Source organism: Pezoporus flaviventris, unplaced genomic scaffold (genome assembly GCF_033815535.1).
Source record: "Pezoporus flaviventris isolate CSIRO_AGI_PZ_B2104156 unplaced genomic scaffold, CSIRO_AGI_Pfla_v1 ptg000105l, whole genome shotgun sequence".
NCBI lineage: Eukaryota > Metazoa > Chordata > Aves > Psittaciformes > Psittacidae > Pezoporus > Pezoporus flaviventris.
Genome location: NW_026892653.1, coordinates 1006995 through 1032419, shown reverse-complemented (window position 1 = coordinate 1032419; position 25425 = coordinate 1006995). Strand labels below are relative to the sequence as shown.

The 25425-nt window shown below is 37.9% G+C and overlaps 1 protein-coding gene across 4 annotated transcripts in view; it reads left to right on the top strand.

Moving 5' to 3' along the window:
- Positions 1–25425, top strand: part of BANP (BTG3 associated nuclear protein) — a 151763-nt gene that overhangs the window by 62592 nt on the left and 63746 nt on the right. For 2 of the 4 annotated variants that reach the window (XM_061477357.1, XM_061477356.1), the window contains exons 8-11: positions 6610–6777; positions 15641–15771; positions 18555–18626; positions 20745–20789. In XM_061477357.1, the coding sequence (XP_061333341.1) occupies positions 6610–6777; positions 15641–15771; positions 18555–18626; positions 20745–20789 (416 nt within the window). Of the gene's footprint in view, positions 1–6609; positions 6778–15640; positions 15772–16721; positions 17147–18554; positions 18627–20744; positions 20790–25425 lie in introns of those variants that run through there. The other 2 variants (XM_061477358.1, XM_061477359.1) reach the window with 2 other exon arrangements.

Sequence of the window (25425 nt, the reverse complement as noted above, 5' to 3'; positions counted from 1 at the left end):
TTAAAACAAGATCATTTCTGAACTGTTTCCTCAACACAATAGAGTAATTTGACATTATTGAGGAACACTTTCTTGCCTGGTTTGGTGTTCTATTTGTATAGTATTGTTGTCAGCAGATTGCCTAAACAGTGTAAGACATACTAGAAAGGAGATTTTTATTCTATAGCGTGCGTGAGTGATAGGATGTTGCCTTAATCTACCCCAGTGTTGGGCAATCCATAGTAGCCATAATTTGGGACAGTTGGTGTCTTGGTGGTAATTCTAACACTGGTGTGACTGGGATTGTGGGGCTTGGGAAGGATGCTATAGGCTGCTGTCACTTCGGTCTGCAGAAATCTGTCTGCAGTCTCTCTTCTATTCCAGTTATCTTGTAAAAGGTATAAAAATACCGTGTTTAGAGTTTGGGTCCTGAAAGTGCTGACAAGTATTAATAAAACACTCACATCATGATGTCATCTGGAGCTGGGGAAATTATGCAGTATGAACAATCCACTCCTGGGTAAAGCATATTTTAGTGTCCCTAAAGTTAGTCTTTACTCCCTAAGTCATCTAATCGCAGGCTCACACTGGGGACTACAGGCTTTGTGGATGTTTTTCACATATGGAGGGTTTCCTCAAACACATTTAGCTTTTTCAGTTGTGTTCTTAATGGTATTTCTGAATTTCCTTACTCTCTTCTAATGACAGATTTGATTTTCATAGTGTAGGTATACGATTCCTAGGCATTCATTGTAAAGCAGTTCTAAAGTTAGCAATTCTGTCATAAAGTTACATAAGTAAGACTCCTCATGATCTCTAGTATACAGTTGAATTCTTACTATCCAAGTAGAAAGAGATTTGATTAACATGGAATTTTGAGGTTTATGTATTATTATAAATTAATTGAAGAGGACAATAAAATAATCTGTTTTCTATGGAATCTTACTTGCAGAAACCTTCTTTAACCATCAGTCCTTTGCCTATAGAAACAGAGCATTTCTTTTCTTTAAAATCTGACAATTGAAAATTTCCTAAAAAGAAAAAAAAAAAACAAAAAAACCACCAAAAAACTCAGACTTTGTGAACATTTTATAGTGTTTGATTTTTCTATTTGGCTGTTTAAAATATTCTGGTTTCCAACACAGGTTTAGGAAACCCTTCTTTAGGTATGTATAGTAGGATAGGATTTCAGTTGTATTTGAGGCTGTTCATCAGTACCCTCTGAGTACATTTGTACTACAACATGTTCACACTCCAGTCCCCACTAATCTATAAATTTATAGCTGTTTGAAAGGTATGAATGTATTAGTTAAGCAAAGGAATTGTAGAAATAAAATGGAAAACAGAGTAATTGCTTGGTAGCTGCATTTTTCTTCCCTCCTCCCTCCCTCTGAGTTTTTAACATCTCCCCCCCCCCCATCTCTGTTTGGATGCTGTTTAGCCTGTGGATGAGAACAGTGTTATGGAAAGTAGTTATCTGGTGACATGATTGATGTTTGTAGGCATGTGATGTTCAAGAAGCTGCCAAGGTTCTGCCAAACCACCAGCTATAAGGGGCAAGTTTTCCTTGTCTGAGGACGATGTTGCCCTTGCCTTCCTGCATCATTTTGTCCAACCCTGAAACACTTTGGAGTTGTGGAGGGGGAAACTGCCTTCCAGCTGTGGAGCTCATCCCCCTCCCCAGCTGTCAAATGAGTAAACAATTACTGTTAAAAATTGTTTCAATATGCTCAATGTATGAGCGTAATTATGTTTGAAGAATTGAAGCCTGAAGGCGCAAGATGTAACTTCAGAGGTGCTTAATTTTTTCCTCCGCTGTTCCAATGTTTAGTACAGCAGATTTTGTTGTCATATGCTATTCGTTTAATAAAAAGAACTCCAAATGTATGACCCTTATGTGAAAAAATGTGTTTTGTTAGCCAAACCCCCAAATAATCGCCCCTCTTCATGATTCTGTGCAGGCACAATCTGAAGCCCTTGTTTTTTTGTATTATCCATCATATTCTTGTCAATTAAAAAAAAGATTCTGTTCATCAGCTTAATCACTTGAATTTGGAGTAGGACATCCTTTTCCTTTTTATGTATATTTAAAAAATTACGTTGAATTTGGAAATGGAAGGAACAGTTAACCAAATCTGTTTGGATTACATGTTTAATGTAAATACGTATTTTATGCATGTGGTAATTAGATTTTTCTGTCAGTAACACTTTCCCTAACATTCCAAAATGTAACAGCCACAGAAGCAAAGTCGGTGCCATCTCAGCATAAAGGGCAGCAAAGGAACTTTGCCAAGCCTGCAAACATAATGATTTACCTTTAAATTTCCTAAGGAAATCTGGTGTTCATGAAGAATGCTGGGAAGCAGCACAACCTAGCAGTACCCGAGTGCAAGCTATTGACATACTTTTGTTTTTTAAGAGACTGATTTTGAATGCAGTATCAAGCTGGAACATTTCATGTCTGGTTTTGATCTCACAAAAGTCTTCTCTTCCTCTTAAATTTGTTCTTAATTAAATTTCTTTACAATTTAATGTTTTATGTGGATTGCTTCGTCTGCTGACTGACTTCTGACCTTTAACAAAGCGTGGATTACTTTCTCAGGAACGTTGTTTTTACAGTTTTGTGGATTTTTTTTTTTTCTAATTAGCCCTGTTTGTTAAACAAACCCAACCCTTTTCCCCTCTATTTTATACAGTAGATGCTCCAGAAGTTTGGAGGTATGGAATTCAGGCATCTTTGCTGTGATGATCTTTGTGTTTGTACCAGATTGTCTTCACTGCATTTCCAAGCTTTATTTTGCATTGAACCATAGAAAGATTTATTTTGTGGTACACAAGAAGCGTTCTAAAACTTGGTGTGTCAGTCCTGTTATAGTTTTATAGGAACTTTGTCAAGAATGTGCTGTGTTTCTAATACAGGATGCGGAAGGGAAAACTTAGTGTGATGCACCTGTCAGCTTTTAAAGGTTTTAAAGCTGACTTCTTTAATTTTCCTGATGCACATATGCCTTCCTCCTAAGCTTTTTGCTTGATGGGATTTGAACGATGGTTCTGGCTTGTGAACCAAAGCGATTTCCCCTCCCCGTGTTTCAGAATAGTCTGTGTCTTTGGGAATTCTTTGTGCAGACCTTTTGTCTCCCAAGCCTGGTGCTAGTATGTATCTGGTCTATAGAAAGTACTCAAGCACTTGCAATTTATTAACTAAGTGAACTATTTTTAAGTTTCTGGTATGTTTTCATAAAGCTTTGTTTAGGAAGTGAGGTTTCCAAAGCAAGCAAACTTTGGACCCTCGGTGTTTAAAAACAAGCACATCCTTTGTATTGGATGTTACTGCAACCATCCATTGTCCTAAATAAAAAGACCACTAAAAACACGGTCAGGCATCCTTAGATGATCTAAATCCTTTACTTCACTTTTCTTGTATGAGTCCCTCTGTCTTCCAAAATACTGTTGTCGTTTTGCCAAAGCACTGAATTATATTGCCAAATGTATTTTTTTAAGTGTTTTATCAGCGTTATGTGCCTTATAGATACTGTGATGCTTACAAATTACAGTGCTTCATGCTGCTTTTGACTAGCAAATGTTCCGAAAAAAGTCAAGTCCCTTCTCGCAGAAGGATTTCTGTCTTTTCTAATATGGACTTCCCCAAGTTAAAATGCCTCATTTGCAGAATCTTGCTTTATTGCTGCCTTTCTGACTTTGCTTGGTGTTTGACATACTCGGAATGAGACAGCTGACTGCTCTCCTGCGTGTGATCATTTATGGATAGAGAACAGAAAGTCAGCATGCTCCAGTTTTCAAATATTGTTTGCACATGTTTTGGGGATGTATCTCTGCTACAGGTAAATCCTGTTTCTGATGTTATGGTGAACTTTTTATCTGCTTAAAAAATTCTGCGCTGTCGTTAGCATTAGGTTTTTCTTCAGTCATCGGTGGACTGTTATAAAATGTGGTTTCTAAAGAATAATGTTTTAGATTGTAATACCAACTGGATAGATTTGTACATCTGAAATTCATTTAACCTTTGTATCAAATACCTTTGTACTTAAAGGCTAATTTTTCATGCCTAATTTGCACATGCAGTTACTGTGACTGAGTGGGCAGTTATGGTAAAAATCTGTGCAAACAGCAGGCCTTTTGTCTAGACCAGCTTTACACCTCCAACCACCATAACAGTGAAGTAAGAATTTCATGAATAAAGGAAAAGAAATAAGCACACCTGGGTTTGAAGATCTGTGCCTAATGTGTTTGGTTTCTCTAGCCTGCAGTCTTCTTGTCTGACTCTACCCTGTTTAGCTTGTTATTGATTTTTCCCATGCTTTCCTCTGTAGTCATGCTCTGTCCATGGAGGTAGTGGTGTCTCTATCCAGTATTTCATGGCCATTCCTTATCACATTGATTAAATGATAGCTTTTGTGATCAGTAAGTGGAAGGTCTTTTCCTGTCTTCCCTCAAGAGAGCAGTTTCTGGGATGTTTAATGCCACAATTCTGGCATTCATCATCTTTCTCAAGCACTTGTCCTGCGCGGCTTGGGTCTCCTTGTGTGCACGAGTCACTGCACCTGAGGTGTCTTTTCCCAGCTAATTTATGTTTCTTTTGCTTTCTCTTTGAATTAAGGAATAGTTCAAATTCCTAGCTAGGCTGCTTTTCTGAGAGTTTTCTCTCACCTACAGTTGATTCCTTCACGTCTCCAAACAGAGCAACATACAATGTGAAAGTCATTAGAATGTATTTATGAATGAAACACGGACACTTTTCCAAAGTCACCACAGAGCATGTGGCTGTTTTATGTAGGACTACAGAAGAACTTTTGTACGCACTGACAGCTGAAATCGCATAAAGAGTTAAAGCACAACTATTTTTATTGGACACTTCTACAGACATTCATAAATGTATTTCTCTGTGTAGTGCGTATTAGCAGTAGATTACACTGAGAAATGTGGTCTCGGTATTCGCAATACAGAATGTGCTTTCCTTTTGCTGACACCTATGGAAAGGGAACTTGCACAGCAGCAGATAATTTCAGCAGATTTTCCTCCTTTACTACTCCCACTGCCTTTTTGGACACATAATGTAGGGGTTGTAAAGCAGTCTCTAAAGTAACATGCTTGCTGTTGCTTGCCAGTGAGAAATCTTGGGGCCTTTAAAGTGCTTTTGAATTAGGTTTTGGATACCAGTGTTTTCCTCCTGTATGTTCTCTACTTGATTTCAAACTGCTTTTTGAACAGATTATAGAAAAAATTATCTGGAGCATCAGAAAATAAATGTGTTTAAAAAATTATGATGACGTAAGAGATAAAGTACTGTGCTTCACTGTGGTAGATCAGTAACCTGCAAACTGCAGTTTCTGAGGGCTCTGGGCTCATTTGTAATACAGAGGAAGTACAAAGCTCTTTCTTTGTGTGAACGTGGAATTTTGCGGCTGTAGGCTTCAAATCATTTGTCTTGATACCAAAAGGAATATACAAACCTTAAAGAGATCTTTCAAGCATAGTCATGTTGAGTAAAAGCATTTATTACAGCTTTGGAATGTTTAACTGCAGTATTGCACATCTAAATTGGGAAAGTTTATAAGTACTGAAGTTTTAGGGAATGTTATAAATGTTCACATAGTTCTGTTTTAATTCCTGGGGTCTGAACCTTTGGGTTTGCTTTTTCAAGTGTGGGGGTTTTTTCTTTTTTTGCAGCCACGTGGATTATAGATTTCTCTTAACATACAGGCAGATGCTCTCAACTGTTGATGCTTTATGCAAAATCTAAACCACTTGGAAGCTTACAATGAAATAGTAAAAGTATGTAGCAATATAAGGAGGAACCTTGAAACAGCTGACAATGCACAACGCTTCCTTCCCAGTTTTTAAAGCCTTTTGTCCAGATTTTGAAACAAGTATTTCGTGTCATACCTGAAATGGTCTTTTTCCTCCCTCTTTTTCTTGGGCTTTCTTTTCGGGTGCACATGAGAATGAACCTGGTTTGAGTTGGCAGCAGAACTCAATCTGTATGAGCTTGGTTTCAAAATACTCAGCTCAACTTATAAGCGAACGTTGTATTTGTTTAACAGTTTGGCAACTTAGCACCGAAGACTGGAAAGTGTGTAATGTGGCTCTTTAAATGACTTAATAGTAGTGGTAACATTTTCAGAGGATTCTAATTTTGTATTGCATTTTTACTGGATTCCGATGAATTTTGAACTGAGCTTTAAAAGAGGGTTTGCCTTTTCTTTTTATAGGGAGGTTTATATGGCTTCCTACTTACCAGATGTATACATACTGTGGGGCACTACCAGTGAGAAAGAAATCTTTCTAGATTTGGCTTTGAAGTAGTGGATCCTTCCGTTGGTTAGCGTTGCACAGCTTTAATATAAAGTGCAGTTTCCATGGATAGAAGTGTAGATTAGGAAATTTCTAATCTTCTGATATTTAAAAATACATAACTGTGGTTATTTAATTTTGTGAATAGTTGTTGCAACCACATCACTATGGCTTTGGCTTTTTTCATAATGTCATTGTGTTTCTTTAGGCAGTGTCAAGCATGGCGTGTGACAGTGTGTGCCATCCGTGCATTTTCTGGGAAAAGCCCCCCAGATTTATACTAATTTTCAGCCCTTTATGTTTTTCTCTAAATTACAGGTCACCTATTTTACAAATTTGGGATCACAGAATCTGACTGGTACAGAATCAAGCAAAGCATAGACTCCAAATGCCGAACAGCTTGGAGGCGGAAACAGCGGGGGCAGAGTCTTGCTGTGAAAAGCTTTTCAAGGCGAACACCTTCATCATCATCTTACAGTGGTTCAGGTAAAAAAAAGCAGACAACCCTCTCCTTAACTCACAGTAACCAAACCAACCCCAACAGGAACTGAAACTTATAGCAGTAATGCCATCTGCTTTCCAATAGACCTGAAAATTACCTCAGTCTTAATTCTGTTTGCAACAGGTGTGCATAGTACCTACAAATGTGGATATTTTTGCATAACAAGGGTAAATAGAGAAACCCATGTTTCTCACAATAGAAGTTTCGGAGTTGATTTTATATTCTTGTATTTTTGTTTTGGAAGTACCATTTCTCATTTGTGAAGAGGCCTCTCTGTTACAGTGTGTGTATATCTACAGTGTTTCTCAAGGAGTGTGTCTGTGTACTAAGTGAAGCTGTCCATTCGTAGTTAAATCATCGTGGGCCCCCAGCAGAAGCCAAGCACCTCCTGGGGTGGCTGGCTTCCACCAGCCTTATGGTGCTTGTACCAAAGTAGATCCCTGGTGGGATGAGCTTCTAATCCTGTTTCATCTACAAATTGCAGTCACGCTCTTGGTCGCAGTGCATTAAGGATCCTAGAAAGGAAGTGAGATGTGTATATGTGTGTGTGTTCACAAGGAGAAGGAAAAGGGAGTCTGTATCTAGAACAGTAGTAAACTATGGATTTGCCAGAAAGGAGTGTAGGACATTCCAGAGTGGAGAGAGATTGGCTTTGTGGGTTTGTACGTTATCTGAATGCCTGCCTTCGTTGCGATGCTTAAGAGCATCCAACTCCATGTGTTAACTGAAGTACATGCAGCTTTATGCTATGGTATGGGTTGTTTTTTTTTTTTTACCATGGTGATTTTTTTTCAGTAGAGAGTCAAAATGTTTCTGCAGCTGATATTCAAGAGGAGTTAAGTGAATAAATCTTTCTTGGTGTGTTCGCACCATTTAGTTGGACGTGCTAAATTTTGTTCTTGAAGTGTTTTCCTCTGAAGAATTTAAATATGTTGTAGGTGATTTTATATTTCCATATAGGTATGTAGACATGAATAATAATAACAAATGAAAAATACTGGCCTAAGAAGTGTTCTCATAGGACGTTTCTGGCTCATGCTTTTAATATAAAGCAGTGTTATGGGACACTTGTACGTCATATATTAAAAACAGTGTTTTGGAAGTGAGCCCAAAGAAAAGGAAGTAAGTTTATTTGCCTGCATAAAATTTTTGGTTGCATGTTAACACTAACCACTGTATCTCATGCAAAGAATGCCAAAATCTGCTTTCAATGGAAAATTTTATGTGCTGGAACTGGGAATCATATCCAAAATTCTCAAATTAAAACAACTAATCAAAGTAATGATAACCATAAGCCATATATGTTAATGGGATTTTTATTTTCAGTCTCTAAGCAATCAGTATTTTAGAATAAAAATGCAGTAGTAAGTGAATATTATGGGCCTGTGCTCATTAGTCTGTACTCCTTGACTGTTGTTAAGATCTATTATTAAAAAATATTAATCCTTAATCTCCTGGTTTGGAGATTTGGGGAGACCTGTGTAGAGATGTAAAACATTATTCAGGCTCAGTGGATTCTTGGTTTCAGAAGGCCATGAGATAAGAAGTTTTGGTGGGTTTTTGGTTTGTTTTTTTTTTTTTTTGTTAAACTGAAAACTCAGAGTTTCCCCCCACCTGGTTCCACTAACCTGATTTGTGAACCAATTGTTCCATGGGTACAGGGAGACCTGAATTAACTCCTGGGATTTCAATAGTGTGCTGTCTGGGCAGGTGGGAGTAGCAGGTATGGACAGTGAGGGGTTGGTTCTGTAAGAGCCACCTTGGTGTTTTGGGTTGTGTGCCCAGGCTCACTCATTCAGCCGGAGCTGAGCTGGCTGCCTGTGGTACATCAGCATCCAGGATTTTCCCAGGAGTTTTTAGGCCGCCTGTGTGTCCCCTCATAGCAAAGAAGTGGCTGCATGTCCTTATAAAGATGTCTTTTGGTCCAGAAGATGATGAGGTTCAGCTGAGACATCTTGGCACGTCATTGGCAGGACTGTATGGACTGTGCAGCCAAGAGTAGAGTACCGGCAATAACATTAACAGCTGCCTCTGGTAATGGTATGTGAAAATGTTCCCATGGATCCAGAGTCTTTTGTTAATTTTCTTTAAAATACTGCTCTTACTCAGAATGTCATTGGCATCATTTTCTGGGAGGCCATAAAGATGTTAGATGAATTCACCACTGCATTCATACCGGTGGTGAAAAAAGTCTGAGAAAAACAGACCACTTTTCTAGAATCAGGTGTTCCTTTGCAAAACTAATTTGCATTCCCAAATCAGGTGGGAATGGTATTTCACCTGAGGAGAGAAGAGGGGTATGAGGAAAAACAGGAAGGTGGGTTGAGAGGCTAAATAAGTGAACGGGAAAAAGAAAGAGAAGAAAAGATGCAAGGTAAAAAAAAAAGTAGATTCCCAGATGTTTGAAAGGTAACTTTTCCATGACAGGGCTGTAATTCCACTGCTCTTTTCAGGTAACTTCGTGAGCTGCTCAGACTTTGCCTTTGTGGCTTCACATCCCTGGAACCCTTCAGTGGAATTACAGCATCATAATTCACAGGCATCTGTTCCTTATTATACACACTGTACAGTGGATATAGCAGAATTCCTGCTGCCAGCTAGCAAGAAAGAGAAGTAATATTTCACAGCTCTGAAGCAAAGGAGGTCTGTATTTCACAGTTATGACAACATAGCTGTCAAATATGGCTTTTTAAAGTGTTACATATGAACCCAGACAGTTTTTATGGTAGCATTTGTTTCGGGGGCAATTTAAGGTGAGCCTTTAACAGTCTGAAATACAGCTACTTGAGAAACTGTCTTTCCCATTATTGTTAGTTATAGTTATTAAGATCAGCTTCTAGGTGCTTTATGTCAGGTCTCCACCCTACTGTGGTTACTGCTTTCTGCAGAAGAGTATCTGTTTGGTTTCACTGAGTAGTATGTTACCCCATGTCAATACATGTATTACAGGTATTTGTGTAGTTTATCTGTTGGGTGGAGTGTAGTAGGTGCTTCACGCAAAAGCTATGACGAAGAAAAAGGTCTGGTAGAAGGTTGTGAATGGCCACTGTGTTGTGTCTACACTGTGAAGGATGCTGGGATATGCTGTGTAGTGTCTTGCACAATGTCTGCTGAGCTGTTCTGAAAAGCTGTGGCTCCACTCACTCAGCAGAAGACTGGCTTCTGTTCAAAGAAGCTGTAGTGATTTAGTTGGATCAGGAAATGTAGTGAAGGGTGTTCTGTGACTGGTCAAGCTAGGTTGCTGGGCACCTTAAGGTAAGGGTGTCATCATGTTCTCTGGTAGTTCAGATACACCAGTGGTGTTGCAGAAGTTCAGTAAGAAAGTGCTTTTATTTCATCTCTTGTGAGCATTTCAGGTGGTGCCACTTGGGGGGAAGATTTGCACACGCTCTCCCTTTTACTGGGTTAAATATGATAAACCTAAGCTATCTACAGAAGCACTTAAACCCATTGTTCTTAGCTAAATTATGATCATTTCATAGGGAAGGTTTAAGGTTTACCCTGGAAGATATTCCTGTAGTCTTCAGAGAGCACTTCTTAAGATGCACTGTTGCCATCAACAATAGATGCCTTAAGTAGACGCATAGCATCACAGTGTCTGCTGTGCAGCTGAGCTATTCTGAAAGCGTCATTAAGAGGTTTAAATCTGATTTCAATGTCCTAAGCGTGAATGAGCGAACACCACGTTCCCTGTTTGAAGTTTTTCCAGAGTTTGGTAAGGTTTTTCCACTTCTGAACTTGTGATTGTAGTACTTAATACCAAAATCATGACCAAGAAGTGCAACAGGAAAAAAAAAGGCTCAGATCCAGAAATGTCACATTCGGTTGGCTTGAAATAATATTTTTCATCAATTACCTCTAGGGGCTGATAATAGCAAGATAACTTTCTGTATGTCATAGCGTAATAATACATAATAATACAGCAGAAGGTTTATTGGTGCTTTCCGTCAAGTGTTGCAAAGGATCAGCTGTTCTGCAGTTTTGTGACTTTTGAGTTATTGCATGCACAATAGATGAGTCTGCGCTATTTACATTTAAAGAGGATTGCTATTCTTGAGCTTCATTCTTATGTACTTGTTAGGCATGTCAAAGGCTTTTTCTGCTTGTTGTGCATAAAAGTTTATGTAGCATGTGGCTTTGATTTGAGTTGTGCTGCTGAAAGTGATAACAGATTTCTTCTCTGCTCTTTTTATCACATGGAAAAATTAGCTACATAGATGATGTAGAAAAGTAGGAGGTTGAGGCCACAGTCCTTACGTAGTCTTACAAGCTTTTGGCCTTGTAATTCTGTGATAGCATTCAAGTGTTAAGAGCTCAAGAGGAGTGGATCTGCAGACAAAAGCATGTCTAAGGAAGCCAGTAGGAGAGTATGAATGAATGCCTCTTCTGAGTCCTTTGCCCCCAACAATATTAATTGAGATTGTTCTACACTTCATTGACTGTGAAGCTTTACAGTAGCCACAAGATTTATGGGTTGCATAAAGCCGTAGTAGCAGACTGTTACATGTAGGCAGAACTTGGGTTTTGTTATCTGTTTTTTCCGTTGAAGCTGTTGCCTTTCATTGGAATTGAGGTATTAATTGCAGTGGTTTGTTCTGCTCTTCTCAGTGCCAACACTTTGGTCCTTAATGTGTGTTTTTCTCTTCTTTTTTTCTGATGAGTTGTACACGTGGCTGCCATGATAATTTAGCGAGATACTCGTTCTGTAAATGTTAGCAGTCTGTGGAGGGAAGGCACTAGGAAATGAAGTTTTTGGGAGGAGGATTAATTGAAGAGTGGCTTCTCCCTTTCTTTTAATTTCTCTTCAGATTGTTAAAGCTGTTATCACAGTTTTCCATGTTGGAATTTTTAATTAGTTCTATGACTTTGGGATTTGTGTGTAGAAGTGCACAGGCTAGGCTGAGATGTCACATACAAAAATGGATGTGGAGCCAAATCCTCAAAGCTGTTCTGCAGAATTGGAAGCATTTAGCACTGACTGAGTGAGGTAGAGGTAATGGTTTACAGCATACAGTTTTATTTCAATTAATTGTTCAGTAATGGTGTTTTCTCTGCTTTTTGTTTGAAGGCTGCTTTGCTACCTCGAGCTATTAACCTTTCCTTACTAGGGAAACACATCTGCAAGAAGCAGAAGTGTGAGGCTGGGAGGCCTATACACCAGGAAAATGGGTGTGAATAACAACACATAAGGAAAATAAGCCTGAATCCCTCTGCTATGGAATTTATACGTCCTGCATTTCCTTCCAAAATGCGAAGCCAGATGCTCTGCTGATAACTATGAAGTAGACTAGGAAAGAATCAGAAAACACTGAAGGTTTTGCTTTTGAAGTGAGAAATTTTAAAACTGATCTTAGTTGAGAATTAAACGCGCACCTTCTTGAAACGGTTGCAGGTGATATTTGTCTGACAAATCTCACCTTGCTCAGCAGTGTCTGTGGAACATCATCATTGAGAGATGTAACAGAAGTAACTGCTTCAGCAGGGGTGATTTTGCCAACTGTTGAACATTCATCTGAGAAGGCAAGATCACTTAGGCTAAATTTACTTTACAGCTCGCAAGCACACACAGTAAACAAGTAGGAAAAATGTAATAGGTCAGTTTCAATTTGCAAGGAAGGAATGTTTCAGTCATGTTTTTTTCACCCCTATATCACAGCTTAATCACCTGTGGAATAGTCAGTGCAGCATCTTCCATTCCATGCGTAGCTCCCAGGCTATTCCATGTAGCGGAGGTTGCTTTGGGAACACCATGGAAAACATACTCAGTAGTAGCACTGCATAAGCTGTTTGTTCATGTCTAAATACCCCTTTGTAACCAGTGCAGTGGGAAATTTCAAAGCAGGAGTTCAGCTGTGTAGCTTCTTGGTGCCAGGGATTCTCAAATATATCAAAGTTGCAAATGTGAGGCTAGATAGTTTACATGATCGTGATTTATAACTGTTGACACATCCTCCATTCAAGCCTTGTGCTATTCATGTTTGTGTTTGTTTTTAATGGAGAATGTTTAAAAACGGATAAATAATTACTTTTGTCTGGTCAGAGATTTAGAGAGGAAAAACAATACTTATAAAGGATGTTTTATTTTTAGACACTGTTAAATCCTCTCTCTTCTTTCTTCCTAAGAAGAAAAAAAAAAACCCACCAAAATCCAACAAAAAAAAAAAAGAAAGAAAACCCAACTGTGGTTATTGCAGAGAAGCCAAACTGAAATCTGTTTATAAGGGGCCATGTGAGATGTACAGTATGACTGCATTCAGTCTGCATCTGCTGTTCCTACCTCTGCTAAGTATAATAATTTCTGGCATCTCTGAAGCAAAAGATGGGTTACAAATAAAGGATTTTGGCCTTTATAGTTAAAAATGTATTCCAATATGTGCATATAATATATATGTAAATATATATCTGCTGCAGCTCTTATTTCTTTAATACTGTTTTATAGCATAACTTAGAAAAGAAATACTCATTGTAAATGAATCTTTGTGTTTCCTCAGAAGTACAGAACTGCAGTTTTTGTAATGGTAGAAAGTTCTGTAAGGGAAACACATTTTTACTTGCTTGTGTCCCAGGTCCAGTTTTGCTCTTTGTGTATATTTACGTTTATGCTCTGTGTTTGAGTGTATGAAGTTTACTTGTACGTATGTGTGTGTGTGTACACACATGCACTGAAATGAAGGATTATGTACTTGGATGCTGTTTTGACCAGCATTGGGCTGTAGCTGAGCTTGGCTGCTGAATTATGTACTGGGGGACTGAGCAGCATGATGGAAAGACAAAATCACAACAAATGGAGTAGTGGTAGCTTGTAAGAAGCAAGACAAGTAACAGCGGGTTTGCTTAGCTATTTAGCATCCAAAAATGCTATTATTAAAAAATACAGACAATTAATTGCATAAAATGTCATTAGGACTGATGTAATGGAAATGAGAGGAAAACTGAAAGACAACAAGGCTTAGATAAATGATGTTTTTGGAGTATCTGTTGCTTTCAGTGTCCATGGCAAAGCCACTGCCAATAGTAAGCATGATTTAATATCAGAATTGGAAAAAATCACACTATTATTTGGTTGATGGTGCATTTTTCCTGTTAGGTACGTGACTTTTCTGGCAACTGTGATTTGTTAATCCCATCTGGAATTCTGTGCAGCAAACTTCTGTTGACAACAGTGAAGGAAATACTGGAGTAGCACTCTAAGCAGCAGGACTATATTTAAGAAATTATAAATGTTCTTCAGTTACCTCCTAGTCAAATGTAAAGTATTACAGATGGATGCCCAAAAGAGAGCAAGCCCATGTACTCGTTAATGCTTTGCTCAATTACCGCAAAAGTGTTCTGGTTGTAGTTATGTGTTTGCAGATTAACATCCATTAGAGCTGTCTAGTGGAACTGTTAAGCGACTAAACTTTCAACAAGTAAGTAAATACCAGCTTGGTGGTTTTGAGTTAGTTTCCAGTCCCCATGTTTAGACATAAAACTCCAAAATTATCTTCTTACACAAACAGTTGGAGACAGGATGAAAAAAAAACCCAAAGAATGGATATTTTTTTAAAGAACATTTCCATTAAAATATTTGTATGAGCGAACAAGGTTCATTCTTACAAAACTAACATTCTCTTTTCAGTATAAATCTTAAAAATATTAAGTAGATGTATTAAAATTTTATAACTCATGACTTCCTCCTGTGCTGGCTTAAAAAAACCCAATAATTTAGAAAAAATCGAAGTATATCAACCATTAGTTATCTCTGAGCAGGACAAGGCCTATCAGTGCTTATTTAAGCAATACATAAAATCTTGTAAGGAAATGATCTACAATGGAAGTAAGTGACACTGTTTCTTAAATATTTTCATTATAGTTTCCGGTACTTGGAGAGATTGAAAGCCCTGTGGTATTGAATCTAACTACATGTTGGATATTAATGTGTTTTACGTTATCTTCTAGCATAGAAGTCATTGTCAGAGCAATAAATAATTTGGAAAAATTGTAAACCACTTAATGCTTCAGAGATTTCATTCATTGTATTTTTGTGGTGTAGCAAAAGAAAAATGTTAAAGTCATTTATAAGAATGCTGTAAGTAAAGTGTTTCTTCAAATGATGCATTATTCTAAATGCCCTTTCTGACAGTCCCATTGTCCAAGATGTCTTAAGTAAAAACAAAAAAAACAAAACCAAGGAAGAAAACTAGGACTGGTGCAGAATTGTAGTGTGATATTAGTATGATACTGGGGCATTTTAAGGTTTTTTCCTAGCAGCGTCTACTTGAACTTGTCACATGTGCTGAAAAACAGTCATTGATCGATAGCTCCAGGTCTTTTTCCTGATTGCTAGAGGGATGTATGGAATCTCGTGATATATTTACCCACTAATGAGGTCTTGGTCTGTAGGAAAGCATATGTAACATCAGATTTATAAGGATCCTTTCCCTGCAGCTGGAAAACCTAGAAAGGAATCTGTGATACATCTGCTTCTAATGCAAATCGTTATCCTCTTGAAATCACGCAATGGTTTTCCTGTTTCCTGAAGGTAACCCCAGGTGTCTTCCTTTGTGTAGGGGCTGCTGCTTAGGAAATGTATGTGGTTTTGCTTTGATACGACTTTTAGTGTTGTAGAATCTTTAATCAAGATTCAAAAGATGGTTTTAAACATACGCTTTCTCAGAGACAAAATAGCCTTTGGAACTCCTGTAGCAGATCTACAAGCACGTGTAAGAGTATTAATGCACAAATGATCTGTGTCTGCTTACTGACTGTGTTTGTTTTCCACAGTTTTTAAGTCGTGATTTGTTGTTGCCTGGACACTGGCATGAGATAAACACATGTCACAAAGCTGGATTTTTGTCTCTTTTTCAGAGGGTTCGCAGAGTTCAGTTTCAGCTTCTAATGAGATCCAGCAGAACCAGCCACAAGCGCTACACTATGCACTAGCCAATGCTCAGCAGGTTCAGATCCACCAAATAGGAGAAGATGGACAAGTCCAAGTAGTATGTACTCAACTTTTTCTAAATGATTCCATTTAAATAACCTAGTTTATTGCAAACTTTGCTTCAGTTTAAGTTTAATTTTCGTTTTTTGGTTTGAAGTGGCCTATCATTATTTAAGCGTGATTTCCAGAAAATAAACATTGAAAGCTTATAAAAAAAAATCTTATTTGGCAAAAATCTTCATACAGGATGTGTTCACACAGTTATTGCAAACAAATGCACATCGATTACTATATATAGAATGACTAGTCTCCACCTGGCTGTTTGCTTGCACTTGCCATAATAATAATAGCAGACGTACTCAACGCATGATTTACACTTCAGAGGTAGTTCCAGCTATGACTTTCAAAACAAGAATGCATTTATTTATTTATTTTCATTTAAAAAAACTCTGCATTCTTAGGCATTTTTGACCATCTGCTAGCTGAATCCCTTATGTGTGTATTCAGGTACATGTATATAAGTAAAAGTTATAAATATTGACATTTTTCTAAGCCTGAGACTCCTACCATCACTCGGCCATGATTATAGGTAAGGTTTTAGTGTACTCTGAAAAAAACTCATGTTGGCTTTATTTCCTATGCACTACAGTTTGGCTACAAGGATTGTTTCAAATTCAAATTAAAACAAAACAGAACTCCAAAACTCCAAACCCCAAACCTCAACGGGGCTAGGCAGTGTCCAAGCGCAGAACAGAAGCATGCACAGAGATGTATGTGCCTGCTCTGCATGATGACCACATAAGACCACTTCCCTTAGAAACCAGGCTAAAAAAACAGGTGGAAATGGGCAAATAATCAAGAATTCCTGAGATGTTAGTCAATGATGTAAAATGTAGTAGCTAGTGGTCTGGCTGTTGCAAGAATTTTGGTCAGTGTCCTTACAAAGAAGAGTCTGAAGTGGAGTAATGAATAGATATTTGATAGGTATTTATAGTATTCTCTTCCCAGGTAAGAGAGGCAGTGCAGGAGAGGAGAAAATCCGTCCAACTGAATAATTTACACATAAAGAATGAAAACCCTCTATCAACACAGCGAATACTCAAGTCTGGTCATGCAGGCATGCAAATAGCATGGAAATGGTGACATTGCTCTGAAAGATAATGACAGAAAAAGGGCTGTGAAAGGCTGATGTGTTCGGAATCTTTTAAAAAAGGACATGTCTGTAAGACTGCTACCCAGAGTAGCAGTAAAGGAGTCATGGAAACTGGGGGAAGATTTCAAGATATGCGCCACACTGTTGAAGGCAACTGGCAGAGCTGTAAGCATTGCTTAAAGGGAGGACTTAAACATTAGCCAGAATATTTTTTAAGGACTGCATGAAAATTAAAGCAGTTGAAATGAAAGTCACTGGGAGAAACTCCAGTAAGCAACTATAGGAGAGGAAAATGCACTATAGAGCAGGCTAACAGTTATTAGTAAGGTAGTAGGTATTTATAGTATATATGTTTAAAGGAAATCAGTATTGCCTTGTATTTGTGAACAAACCAAAAGGACTGTCCTTTGAAGGTCAGCTGTGTATCTGCAAAAGATGAGTGAGCAGTTCTCTTCTGGAATGCTGCATAATACAAAGATGAATAAAGTCACCTTCTTCCCCTCTCTCTTTAATCAGAAAGGAGGGTGGCTTACATTTGAAAACTCTATAAATGGGTCTTTTAAATGTTCAGTGCTTTTTCCTGGGAGCCCTGAGAGCTTGATGTTAAGGAGGGAAAGTGATTCTAATCTCAACATGGACTGGGCTGTGCTATAATTTTATATACGGTCCCTATTGTCAGAGCAATACTTTCAGTATGTTTTTTCTTCCTATAAATAGACAGTTTCCTTCTAGAGGAAATGAAACTGTTTGAAATAGAGGGATCTGTGTTTCTTTGAAAATCATATGCAATTGTTCTTGTGTTATAAAATAAGAAGAGCCTTTGACAGAATTCCAAATGATTATCTTTAATCTCTGTCTCATGCAGGCATATTAAAATGAACACAAAGCCTTATAAACCCTGAAGTAGGTTATTTAGAATCCAATCTCCCTTCAGGTAAATCACAGTAGCAAGGACTTCACTGGGCTAGTCAGGATGCGCAAGGAATTCCGTCCACTCTTATCCATGTTTTGATCAAATGGTTGGCTTGATAACTGTTCTGAAGTGGTGGGTATGGTCAGCAGTACAAAGTATTAACATTATTAAAACTGTTACAACAGATTCTCCACTAACATAAACCAATGTAACTGCATTCAAATTAACTATTTCATGCCAATTTACAGCGTCTTGAGAGTTTTTAGCATGGTACTGTACTTCAGCCAAACTATGGGAATGCATAAAGCTCTTTGGACACTTACAAATAACCTTTTAAAACCTCACTCTTAGCAAATAGCTAGTCTTGGCATATCTGTTTCTAGAACTGAATTTCCAAGGTCTTTAAATGGGATTAATGTTTCAGGCACAATGCTAATCTGCCAGAGCAAGTTAGTCCCATACTTTGTGTATCAATCAAAAATGCAGACACTGTGTCTGTAGAGAAATGTGCTACATAAATGTTATTATTATGCCCATTTTCTTTCCTTTTATGTGAAAATGAACCATTCTTTCTTCAAAGTCCTTGTGCTTACACTTTGCATAACAAGATGGGGAAATATGTATGCACTTTATTATTTTTAAAGCTCTCTTTAGTGGTTTTCATTGAATAAGCATTTGGCTTCCGTACGTTAAGCTGTATTGAATCCAAGGTAATAGCCTCTTCCTCTAGTTATGATTGTCTTCTGATGCTTCTTGGTGTTTTCTTTTGTTGCGGATCCCACAGGGCCATCTCCACATAGCCCAGGTTCCCCAAGGCGAGCAAGTCCAAATCACGCAGGACAGTGAGGTGAGCCAAGTTTGAGTACTCGTGGATAAGATGTTGGCCAGAACATAGGGCCCCAATTCTAAAACTGAACCTATGGGATCCGTTACGATGCTCTACAGAGACCAGCAGGAGTAGAAGTGAGAGCATGAGGTGGAGCCAGGATGAAATGAGCTTTATGGCAGTATATGCAATATGCACTTTCTGTCTCTGGGGGAGTTGTGGGTTTCTTTTTGTTTGTTTGCTTTGGTTTTTTTTTTTTTGTCCAACCAAGACAGCTCTGTGTGTGTGTTACATGAATGACTGTTGTATGTGGCTGATAGTCTTTGGAAATTTAGTACTTACAGAGTATTGTAAGAAACCAGTTTAGGTATTTGCACTGCCTTTGAGAAATGAAATTATTTTAATTAGGTTTATGAACTCAGTGTGTTCAGAATACTCAGTGTCTTTAACTGTGGGAACTGTTGAACAGGATTTGGAGAAACCTTTAAACTCTGTCTAGTAAAGATACATTGCAGAATGAACTGATAGAGAAATCTGACACTGAGGTATTTGCACTTCATATTGTTTTCTATAATCATAGTGTAGTAGAATGGAAATGGATAAATCCAGTAGTGAACCCTCTAATTTTGACTTTCCCCCCCTACTAAGGCAAAACAGCTATTAAAGCCAGCTGAATTTACCTGGGTGAGAGTAACTATAGTTAGGTTTGGAGAAAGGACCTTAAGATCATCTAATTCCAACCGCACTGCCATGGGGAGGGCCGCCTCACACTAGGGCATTTAAAAATGTATAGAGACTCCTAACTGCTAAGACTGCTGATTTCTTAATGCACTTTGTTTACATGAAGAAGCAATAACTATATAAGTTTAAACATAAATGCAGCCTACAATTTTAATCTATGATTTCTCTGTAGTGTATTTTACTCAATGTGAAGCACATCTGCTTGTGGGTAGGCTTAAATCCATTTCCAAAGTACCTTAAATCACATCTCATAAAACCACTTTTGTTGAAGAGGGGTATTGTTAACAAAGGGAGCTATTGTAGAATAAATATTATTGTAAATATTATATAAATATTATAGTTAAAGGCAGTCTTCTTTGAAGAGCTTCTCAGACGGGGGAAATAAGGAAGGATCAAAATGTTCTGGGTCTAAAGGGATGTATAATGTGCTGCAACAAAACTGAAGCAGGTTTTGGGTAAAGAGACACTGAAAAAAATTATGATTCAGCAGATACGAATTGTAATTGATCCTGAGGTGCCCGTTGGCTTCCTTTGGAGTTCCTGTGTGTAAGACTTTTAAGGACTACATCTGTCCATGACAGATGAAAACATCTGGTTTTAAATTTATTACAATGTACACAGCTTCAAATAAGAAGAAGTGCTGCCAGTAAGAGAAAATGCAGAAAATATGCAAATCAAAGAACTGGTGGGGTTTTTTTTCTTCAAAGAAACGTGCTGTTTCACTGCATGTCTCTGTGTTTGGGAAACTGTGTTTATAATCCAAGTATACTGCTGAAAAGACATATCTGAACATATGAATAAAAGCTTCATTTTGAAAGATACTGCTGTCCTTTTTACTTTGTAGCTACAGTTTCCTTTAAACACTTTACAATATTGATTTTATTTTGTAATAGATGTAACTTATGTGGCAGAACTATGATGGTCTTGGTATCAAATTTTGATGAAATAAAAAAATCTGGTAGCAAAGGCAGTAACTTCATAACAACCAATAGTAGATCGCACTTCACATACCTAAAAGTGTTAATACTGCTAATTCTAGTTTAGTAGTTTAAATTTGCAGTTTTATATAAATAAGGGAAACCCCAAAGCTTACCTTAAAAGCCGTGCAAACAAACTGCGCAAAAATATTGTACATCATACAGTAACTTTCAGAAAGCAAAACATGCTGGTGCTGAAAAGCTTCCTTGCTTTTTAGTCTGTTTATCCTCTGTGGTTGAAGTGCTGACCATCGAATTGTAGCTGGATTGCCAAGATAACCCTCAGCAGAATTTCCTAAATTAATAGATTTCCTTAATATTGAAGTTGTTTAATAATGAGATGAGAAACAGGCCTTTTTCAGGTCAGACCAACTTGTAAAATTCCAAAGTCATTTTAATTGTCACTGCTCTTATTTTACAGGGAAACCTGCAGATACATCAAGTTCATGTGGGTCAAGATGGGCAGGTAGGAACATAACTGAGTTTTAAGCATAATTTTACTTTGGTCTTTAAAATTAATGTTGCAGTTGGAATGATCTCACATTATTTGTGCCTGGTTTAAAGAGCAAAGTCTGTTCTGGTCTTTCTGTTTTAATAAACAACTTGCAAAATGATAACACGTAAGCTAAGTACTTTGTCCATGGACTCAAAGTATTTGCTCAAGCTTATTTCATTACTCCTGTAAGATGCTTTTATCCCTGCAGTTTATACCTTCTTGTCTTTGGCCTTTTCACTCTCAAATCTACTAACTGGATTGTTTAGACTGTGTACAGTATGTTCTTTTCTCTGTTACCAACTGTCACTATGGCCAGATGCGGGCTGCAGTCCATGCTAACCAAAGAACATTTATTGCCGAGGTTTAAGCAGATATTTTTTCATTATATGGCTGTCTTGGGAGAAACAGATCTTTCATATCTGCTTTAGTTCTTTTTGATAAGATGGCTTTATTAGGTGCTTATGCATACATGAGGGAAGAAAAAGAAGCTTTTACTTTGAGTGATGAGTCAGTAAGTGATTAAATTAGCAGAATTTCCATGTCAGGTGTCAGCAAAATTCCTAACATTTGATCTCAGTCACACTTTAGTAAATGTTGAGCTGTATTGAAATATCCACAGCACAAAAATGTTCCTGTAAGAAGCTTTCTAGCCAGGCCACTTGAATAAATGTGTTTTGAATTTTTTTTGTTCCTGTTGAATATTAATAAGTTGTGAGACATATGGCTAGAACGTGAATATTGCCCTGAAGTGAAGCGGCTCACATCATAAAGGTTCTTGAACTCAAAGGCTTTGAGAAGCTACCAGTACTCTGAACTTTTGACCACATACAGTATTCATGTAGGGAAGCAATATGATTTGTATTAAAAAAATAAAACCCCCAACATTTTAAGTATTCTTTACTGAGACTTTAATCAGGAATACTTTTACAGAAGTGACACGAGGAAAGGTCATTTCATTTGGAGACATGTCAGAACCTTTGTTTGAGTACTTACCGTTCTTTTTTCCTGCTTTGTGAAATACTACTGGCCAAATATCTTCTTTAAAGACTAATATTGGGTGATGGTGTGCCACTCTGACATGGCGATTAAGTTACTTTTAAAAAAATATTATAGCCTAGTACCATAATTTTTCCCCTTGGAATATCTGTTCCTAACAAGGATCCCAAAATTTCACCTTTCTTAAGCTGCATTGCGTGGTTCTATTTAAGATGTTTTGAGTTCATACTGGTTGTAAGTGAAATGTTTGGATGACTATGTTTTCCTGAGCCCTCTGTTTTAGGCAGGAGAGGCAAATTCTTTCATATAACAGTGGTATTCAGCTAACTCTCATGCCAAAGTAGTCATGAGGTAAGAAACTGTAAACTCTAGAGGAGTAAAAACCTTCCACACTCTAAATGTCTGTAAGTGGAGTCTTGCTGGTTGTCTGAGCAGCTACATTAGCACATGTAGAGTAAGGCTATTCTGGAAGAAAGATTTTCTACAAGTACATGTTTGTAAATGTGTGTGCACGTTTCTCTGCATCTATATAGAACATGGTATGTGTTGAGGTGTGTGAGAGTACAAGATAGGGAAGAAAAGCATGATTTAATCTTTTTGTTTTTGAAATCCACATCACTTTATCTATAGAAAGGCATTGGTACTATGACATAGTACGTATTTGTATACATACTGTGCATATGTATGTCATACTTGACATCTTGCTTCTACCCAAGCGATTGTGTCTGCACGTGTGTATGGAGGAAATCACTTCAGCATCCTATCTTCTTTTTTATAACTAACTGTACTCTGGGCCCTGCTTTTAAACTTCCCATGAAAGCAAGCAGTGAAGTGCTGGCGTAGTTGTTCTTCACACCCTAAGCTATGTTTTGGTGCAGAAAAGTAACTGCCGCCTCTTGAGCATCAGCAGGCATTGTCACACTTCAGCTGGAATCTCTCCAAATCCCCAGGAACCCTCAAGCTCCTCCAGAAGTATTTGCTGCTCAACTGTTTTCCAGTGGAGCAAAAAAATAGGAGGAAGAAAATATTTAGGGGATTTTCATCTCCATTCTGCGCTAATTTTGAACCCTTCATCAGCAGTTTTAAGCCACGTGGGCCTGTTTTGCACTGAAGTGGATGAGTAGCACTCACATGATTCCTTACAACAGCTCCCTGTGTCTGTTAACAAGAGGAGCAGAGGGAAGCCTCGTGCCTCAGCTGTTTCCTGCTCATCAGCTGATCTGTGCTAAGCGACCATTTTTTGAGCTATTAGCTCATAAAAATTGCAAGGAAAAGTGAGTTAAACCATGTTTGTGGTCTAAGAATGGAAGTTGAAACTAATACATTTTCTTTGGCACTTACAGTGGGATAAGAGCACAAAAACTTGTCATATGATATGGTTCAGTGGTAATGGAAGTCATAACAATCCAGTAGCTTGCGATCATCTGTACATGACCTGTGAGCAGGGAGACTTCTGTAGTTTTCCCACCTGTCCATTACTTTTCAGGAGAGTGGCTTTTTCTTCCACGTTTTGAACTCTAATACATGCTGCCAAGGGACACTAAAGAATATTGATAAGTGAATAATGTGGCACTTCTGTTACTAAATGTTTTTAGCTGACTACTAATGGTAATAGATTTTAGCTTGGCTACCAAATAGTCCCTTTGAAAATTCATCATTTGCTGCTGTTCTCCATCTGTTACTGTACACTTCACAGATGTTGGGTAATCTCTCGATTCAGGTGAGGCTTAGTACTGCCACCTGATGCAGGCTTTCAATCTGAATTACAAGTAAAAGGTTTTCAAAAGCTGGGGATGCAAGGCATATGTTAGCTTCATATGAACTAAAGCATAAAATGGCATAAATTCACTGTGAAATTTTATCAATAAAATTTCCAAGGTGAATAAATGTTTTAAGCTTTGTAACAGTAGTAATAAATACCATATTTTCTGCAGAATGCTGCCAGTTGTTGATTTTAACTTCTTTTTCCCCTTTTTGGATTGTCTATCCAGGTAGTTGCACTGAATTTAGGTTTTGTTTTTCTGGCATCATTCTTTGTGGAACTAATGAAATAATGCCAAAAAGAATGCTCTCTACCTACACATGTGTTCTATTAGCTGAAAGTCTCATATTTCGGTGCATGTTTAATAAAAATACCAAACTGCAAAAATAATTAGAATTTGTGTTAACTAACACTTGAAGCCTCAGACCAGCAGAGGCTTTTTCAACCTTACATTTTATACTTAAGATTACCGGAAGATTTCTAATTTGTGTGTCTTTCCTCTGATTACTTTTCTCCCTAATTCCATCCTTTTCACCCTTTGAGCGTAAATGTTCCTTATCGCAGGAGGCATTCCATGTGTGTCCTGCACAAGCTGACATAGTACCACAGTGTTCAAAAGTATAGGTGGGGTTTAACGAGGTGGAACAGTTTTAGTAGTTTGACAGTCCTTGATATTCTGCATTTTGGACATTCCATTTTGTATGTCCTCACAAGCCAGTGTTTCTCCAATTTAGAAATTAATTAAAATGACACCAGACAGATGGTCTTCAACTAATAGCTTTAGTTCTTAAATTAAAAAGTTAATGCGCTTTAACATCTAAAATGTGATTATATGTATTCTTGGAGAGCTGGCAATTTGTTCTGCTCCATGAATGAAAAATTGATAAGAGTAGGAGCATTTAGTTCACTTAGTATCTGTAGGTAAGTAGAAGAAGCAGGAGAATCCAGAACAAACAGTATGTATGGTAGTTTAGCAGCAAAGAACTAGTGAAAATTGCTTTTGTAGTAATCAGTCTTCTTACTGTGTGCATTAAAACAGATTCTGTGTGCAAATAAACATGCAGAGTTGCTCTTCTACATAAGGAACTTGGCATCTTACGTAGCTGTAGTCATAGTCTCTTGCAGATTAAGTTTGTAATCAGTTGTGTGGTGAGACCCATCCATAGCTGTAGAATTACATATATGTAGAGAGAGGGGATCACATTAATAAAACATTTTCCTGGTGCTTAATGAGGTATTTGTATGGAGCAGTGATTGCATTGTCTTTTTCTGAACCTCTACTCTGACCTTGCTGCTACGAGCTTTATGGCAGCTCTGGGGTCTGAGAGAGTTCAGATGCAGGGCTGTTGGGGTAGATCACCAAGTGAGCTTTACAAAAGCATCGTTGTAATGTGTAATGATTGCATGAGAGTAAATGAATCCATGATAGGAAAATACATTCTTGGAAAACTGCTGTAGCGATGGTGAAAATAGGGCAGACTTGAGTGCTGCCTAGTAGCAGCTAGCTGCCGTTCGGCCTGAAGGGTTACAATATAGACGTGTATGAGAAATAGATCAGTGAGACATTGAGTTTAATGTCCTCCAGAGGAGCATGAATCTGATGTCTCATTCAGATCTGTTTTCAATACACATAGTACAGCCTGTAATGCAGCACAGGAGGAGATGTGACCTCATCACCTATGTTTGAAACATCTGTCCACTTTCTGCGCTCTGCTGAGTATGAAGCAAAGGGAAAGCTGTTAAATCGTGGAGGAATGGAAAAGGGGAGAAATAGTTCCAAATGTTAAGGGGGGAAAAAATCCTATTCTAGTAATTTCATGTAATATTCAGTGAATCTTACTTGTGACT